At 31.2% G+C, this 6,200-nt stretch overlaps 1 protein-coding gene across 2 annotated transcripts; it reads left to right on the forward strand.

Moving 5' to 3' along the window:
* Positions 1-1,079: 1,079 nt before the first annotated feature.
* LOC137808222 (uncharacterized) lies at positions 1,080-3,513 on the forward strand. Of its 2 annotated transcripts, XM_068609221.1 has the most exons (4): positions 1,080-1,449; positions 1,872-2,019; positions 3,012-3,082; positions 3,183-3,513. In XM_068609221.1, exons 1-4 carry the CDS (start codon positions 1,249-1,251, stop codon positions 3,402-3,404), a joined length of 642 nt encoding a protein of 213 aa, XP_068465322.1. In that variant the 5' UTR covers positions 1,080-1,248; the 3' UTR covers positions 3,405-3,513. The 2 variants fall into 2 exon arrangements, with proteins under 2 accessions (XP_068465322.1, XP_090155795.1); XM_090299669.1 differs by lacking the exon at positions 3,012-3,082.
* The last annotated feature ends 2,687 nt before the right edge of the window (positions 3,514-6,200 follow it).

Raw genomic sequence — 6,200 nt, forward strand, 5'->3', positions numbered from 1 at the left:
TTTACTACTCATAACAATGACTTTAACTATTACAATAATTAAAAATAATCACACTAGCTATATTTTGTATAAAGCTTTAAGTGCATGTAAAAATGAGGTTGTTTTTTTATTCCCAAATGATTAAGCTTTGTAATCCATAGTTTAAAAAAATTAAATACAATAGGAGGAGGAATGAATTATTGATTTGAAGACAATGGTTGCATTTTCTTTAGTTTAATCTTGATCAAGAAGTTTTGCAATTTTTATTTATTTTTTATAAAAAACTTTTATTTTAGGCATTATTATGCTACTTGACATCTCAGTTAGGCTAGCACCTCAAGTAGCAACAATCATTTGTCATCACATAAAAAATATATTATTAAAAAAAATACAAAAAATGGGAAGACTAAACCAAAACTCATATGTTAACAAAAACGATACATAGATAAACTATACCTGTTAATAAAAAATTCTAAGAACAGACTAGAAAGAAGTCTATTATACCAATAAAATGATTCTTTATGAATAAATCCTAAATTAACAAATTTATCAAGACGTATATTTCCTTCACGAAAAATATGAATATTTTTAACTTATTTTTACAGCGTAAAAAAAGTTTTGCAATTCAATCATGAGAAATGTTGATTATATCCTCCACCTTTCATCTTCCATCATGATCAAGAAGCTACGACATATGAGAGAAGAGGAAAAAATATTTAAACTTTTTTATGTTTTGATTAGAGTGATAATTACAATTCATCATTATGTATAGTAAAATATTTAAATTAAAAAATATATTTTACAATGACTTTTTTAACCGTCAATATTTTAAATTATAATTCGATTTGATTTTAAGCCGATAGAATTGTTTTAATTTTTTAAAAATATAAAAAAGCTAAATTCAAGTTCTTAAAAATGTCAAACTGAATTCGATTCAAGAGATAAAGATAAAATTGACAATTTAACCTAAAATTGATTTAAAAGGTGAAGGTTGCTTCAATGGCACGAGTCACAAAAATGGGTGTATAATTTAAGAATCTTAAGTCATTTTCAATTCTATTCGGCTTTTAATTGAACAGAAAAGTAGTTTTCAAAGGCCTAATTTCTTGAAATAAAATCTAAGTTATTGATTCCAACTGGGCCTAATTATCCATTGCCACGAGAAAGCCCAATTATGTTGCGCAGACCCTGCTTACTGAAGCGATGATGGTGATCTGTTGTTTTGCCCTGTCCTGAGTTGAACGAAACGTCGAAACCTGAAAGCGAACCATGGCAGAAGGGGAACCCACCAACGGTTACTGCAGCAGCAGTGGCGAAGAAGACGGTGACGCCGCTTGGAGAGCAGCTATACATTCTATTGCCCAAACCACCACCTACGTCTCTTCCACCACGAAACACGGTCACCCAAATGCCGACGACGATGATTACAGCAAACCCAAAACACAACAGCTTAAGCACTATCATCTCAAGGTTTCCCTCTCAATTTCTCAATTTTCTGTTTATAGGTTAGTTTGAGTATGAGTATATTTAAGTTGCCAATTAATATTTTTAAAAATTTGGAACTTGCCCTTTACTCTAATTAACATATGCCCATAACAGATAATGTGGATTTGTTTACTAAGTTGGCATTTTTTTTCAAAATGAGGTTACGAATAGTTTCATGGGTGTTTCAATTTCTGAACATGTGGTCTGCTTAGTTGCAGATGCTACACCTTTTTTTCTAAAAAAATTCTTATCCAAATTATTGTTCATCATTTCTTTATAACTTTACAACTCTCTCTTGGACTTTTGCTATCTAATTCTGATTACATGGTGTACCATTGTCCCCTTTCTTTTTCTGTTCTTTCGTATTGTGTATATGTGGATATATATACCGTGGATGTTCTTGACAGGCGCAAAAGCTTCTGAATGATATATTGGAAAATACAATAGAGATAGTGAGAAAACCTGTCCCTGTCGAGGATGATGATCCCAAGATCAATGAAAGCGGCATTCGATTGTTTAAACATGCTAAGCCAGGAATAGTGTTTGATCACGCAGGTAAGCAACTATGTGGTACCACCTTGGCTTAAGTTAAGATATCTGGTGCAATTGATTGTTATGCCTATAAAGGGTTGATTTTAGATTTTTGGTAGTTTTGTTGGCTTTTACTATGCTATGGTAAGTTGGCTTTATGAGGTAGTGTTGGTGGCAGTAGGTCACTAGTCACCATTGTTCTTGACTTGCATATGAAAAATTGCGAACTTCTCTGAAACATGAAAAAGCTGCATTAGATAAAAGTAGCTTCTGGTGCTGGTGCTGGTGGGTTGCTGTTAACAAAAGGTACTACTTTTTCAGAATAGTGCACACGCACCTAGCGCCAGTTGTTAAGAGAGTGGAGCCCAGATCAGCATGCCATGCATCTCTTTTTTCCACTCTGCAATCTTTTGTTGACATCAGAGAATTCAGAAGATTAGAGTTATTTTTAGCACTGCTTTGTGATATAATGCTGTGTGATGCTGCATTGCAATAATCCATTTGTTAAGTCGTTAACCACTGAGAAATTGTCAGTCATTGTGCGCTAGCCACTAGCCATAGAGCAGCATGCTTGGGGCCTTTGCCATGACTTTATGGCACTTTGGTCTTCCTCAGTTGGCCAACTGAACCAAAATTACTGGTCCAGGTTATCACATGGACCATGTAATTATGAAGTATGAAGAAATTCAGAGTCATACTAGCACATGTTTATAGAAAACCATTGAAGTTGAGTAAAGTGGTGAACAACTGGTTTACTGATTGTGACAAATTTTGGTTTGAGTAACTAAACTCAAACCTTGAAAAGTTGAATTCAATGCCACATCCTGCTATGAAGTGGCCTCCGGTCCCAATTGTAGCAAGGCTGATTTTTGTTTTTGACATTCACATCCATTAAATGAGTTTAGTGATTGAAATTCAAATTAGTCTATTACAGGTAAAATTATTGCACCAAAGGATTACGAAATTGTTAACTTAAGTGATTAATCTTGAAATATCACCACATTATATGGCTGCAGATGAACCCCAACCACTAAGGAAACGGCCTAGAATACTCCCTGGAGAGGATATTGATGAGAAATCAAAGAAGGTCTAATAGTTAATTCATCCCAAAATGTCGTTGTATATATTGTTTCTCTTTTTGTGTGTGTATTTGCTTATTTTCTTAACGACTATCTGTACCTTAGCAGTTTAGAAAACGGATTAGATCTGTTGCTGTGAATGGAATAGATATATTAGCTGCAGCAAACGATTCATGCAAGAAGTCATTAGCTAGACTAGAAGCTAAAGATGCAGCAGCAAAAGCTAAAGTAAAGAGAGAAGAGGAAAGAGTTGAAAATTTGAAAAAGATCAGGGGAGAGAGGTGGCTGCCTTCCATGGCCAAGGAGATGCAGGTTAAAATTCAACGCTGACTTTTTGTCTTTCCATGCTCTTAACTTTGATGCTATTTTTTGGGTTAGTGTAGCTTGTTGTACACTAAAGAATTATAATTTAGTCATGAAACGTTTTTCTTTTTCACTATATTGGTGCAACTTGCAACACTATTCACAAATCCACATTCAAATTTCCAAAATTGTAAAACAGTTGCTGGGTATGAGGGCCAAGGCACTTTTTTTTGGGAATCTTTAGATCAAGACATGAAATATTTATTTCTTCTTTGAGAGTGAGGGATTGACTCAACGATTTGTTCAGCACTCCGTGGGGACACCCGTTGGTGGGCTTGGGACTGTTTTTGGGTCCATTGATTAGAATTTCGAGAGTCGAATGAGAGAGTATTTATGCTTGTTAAATGTTTTTGCCACAAAAAAATGCACTTGTTGGATGTATTACCAAAAAAAAAAAAGGTACTTGGTGGATATCACACTACATTTTGTATTTTGTGTATTTATTCATGCATTCTAATTCATTTTAAAATCAACATTAAGTAACATGCTAACAAGTTCTAAATTTAACAGTAGTAGTATTTGCTTCAAAATCTATAATTATATGAACTTGATACCTATCATAAATAAGGTAACTAAAGATGTATAATTCTATATGATTGCATTTTCATATCAAAATAGAAACTAGCTAGTATGCCAAAAAGCCTCTGGTTTTTGCATGTCCTAACATTGTATAAATCCAAGAAGTATCAAAAAATACACGGTTATTCTCATCAAATATTTCATATAGTCTCCTGAATCTTGGATCCCTGAAAATAAAAACCCGGTTATTCTTCCATCACTGAAACAACGAAAAAATGAATCCAATGCCATCTTTAATAACGGCAATAATGATAAAAAAAACCCGGAACATTTGTATGTTATGGGCACATGTTAATGATAATATTTCTCACAATATTAAATTTATGACGGGGAGAGCTGTTTAATAAAGTAAACATTGGCATTAATGAGAATAACTTCAACAGAATCAAAATCATTATCATGAGGGGGGTTTTCTTCTTCCATCTCCATAGTTTCTTCTTGCATTTCCATATATCTTTTAGTTCCAAAACTACCCTTTCACAAAAGGTGTAGGTTTTTTCTTCTTGTTCTTATTTCCAAATTGTATAGTCTGTGGACCTTTTGAATTTTAAAGTTTAGAATACAAAATTATATTATGAATTCTAGAGGTTGAAAAGTATTTTCGAACCCAAAAAAGACATTTTAAATTCTAGAATTTGAAATACAAATTTGTTTCTTGAATTCTAAAGTTCTAAGTTCAAAAGGCAATTTATGAATTCGAATACATTGTATTTCGAATTCTAAACTTCGAACTGTTTTTTTAACCTAGAAAAATACATTCTGAATTCTAATCAGAATACAATTCAAAATGTATTTTTTAGAATAAAATACAAAATTGTATAACAAATTTTAATTCAAAATTTTTAAACTTGGAAGAACAAGAAGAGGGGTGTCAATAAGGAAGGATAAGAAAAGGATAAAGTTGTTATTTCACGTTTTTTATGAGGAAGTGGTTTACATATTTCACGTTTTTTTATGAGGAAGTGGTGCACAAAGCATAGAGCGGTGGGTTGTTTGTAGAACTAGTCCTCCAAATTTTTATAACTCTGGCCTTAATCATCTTTAAAAGACATGTTTATAAATGACAAGAAATAACTTGAGAAGCCAAACAAAACACTCTAAACGAACTAGGGCCTTCAAATTTAAAAATAAAGTTATAATAAGCTCTTGAACAAAAGTTATATAGAGAGAATTGATAAGCATTTTATAAATAGATACAACATTTCTATAAACATTTTGAAAAACGTTCATACAAACGTGAAAGGTAAAGAAAGAGAATAGAAAAGCACACCAGGGTTTTACAATGCTTTAATTTGCCATGAAAGTTATATTCAATCTCTTTAACATAAAAAATTTCTAAACCCTAAACCTTACTTATAATTAGAAATGTCACACCTGTGTTGCATGTTCCAGTCTATTGAGCTGAGTGAAATTTTTTAACAAGCTAGGCCGACTCAAATTCTCAACAAATTACAATTTTCACAGCTTTAGTCTAATCTTATATTGAACCATTTTAATTTTATTAAATTTTTTAAAAATATAATAAAAAAATTAAAATGTATATATTTTTAATTTAAATTATATGAATAAAATTGTTTTTTAATTTTTAGACGTAGTGATTTGATTTATAAATTTCAATACGTGCATTTTAATAAAATAATATTACTTTCAATATTTTTATAATTCTGACTATTATTTTTAAAGACAAGTGGATATATCTAAGTTCATATTAAATATAGACTATTATTTTTCAGCCAAACCTAACTGATTTTCTGGATTAATCGGGTCAATCTATCTAACCAAACTTAATTTATCCCTTTTACTTATAATACCACATATTCTCTAAATCACTTTAGGCTTCACAATAATATTATCTTATTCAAACCTCCCTAGTAATAATTTATCCCTTTTACTTATAATAATGTTTTATTATTATAAATGTGCAGCAATAAGTTTAAATGATTATCAAGAAAAAAAATTAATCAAAATAACCTCAAATAAAGAGATTGAGGGAGAAAGTAAAATTAAATGAATCATATATCAAGGATCATCAATAAATATAAATATACTTTTTTTCTCTCTCGTATGAGTTAGAAAAGATAGTACTAAGAGATAGGGTAAGCACGATAAAAAGGAATTCAAGATATTCTAGAACCTATAGTTTAATAATTACGAGTTTTAGTTTTTTTTTATATTATTTAAGTC

This window comes from Phaseolus vulgaris, chromosome 3, assembly GCF_051622355.1.
Source record: "Phaseolus vulgaris cultivar YP4 chromosome 3, ASM5162235v1, whole genome shotgun sequence".
NCBI lineage: Eukaryota > Viridiplantae > Streptophyta > Magnoliopsida > Fabales > Fabaceae > Phaseolus > Phaseolus vulgaris.

Excerpts from the sequence above, each read along its gene's own strand:
- LOC137808222 (XM_068609221.1), top strand. The coding sequence starts at position 1,249 with ATGGCAGAAGGGGAACCCACCAACGGTTACTGCAGCAGCAGTGGCGAA. Across the intron at positions 1,450-1,871 it reads TTAAGCACTATCATCTCAAG|GCGCAAAAGCTTCTGAATGA; the intron begins GTTTCCCTCTCA and ends TGTTCTTGACAG. Across the intron at positions 2,020-3,011 it reads AATAGTGTTTGATCACGCAG|ATGAACCCCAACCACTAAGG; the intron begins GTAAGCAACTAT and ends ATATGGCTGCAG.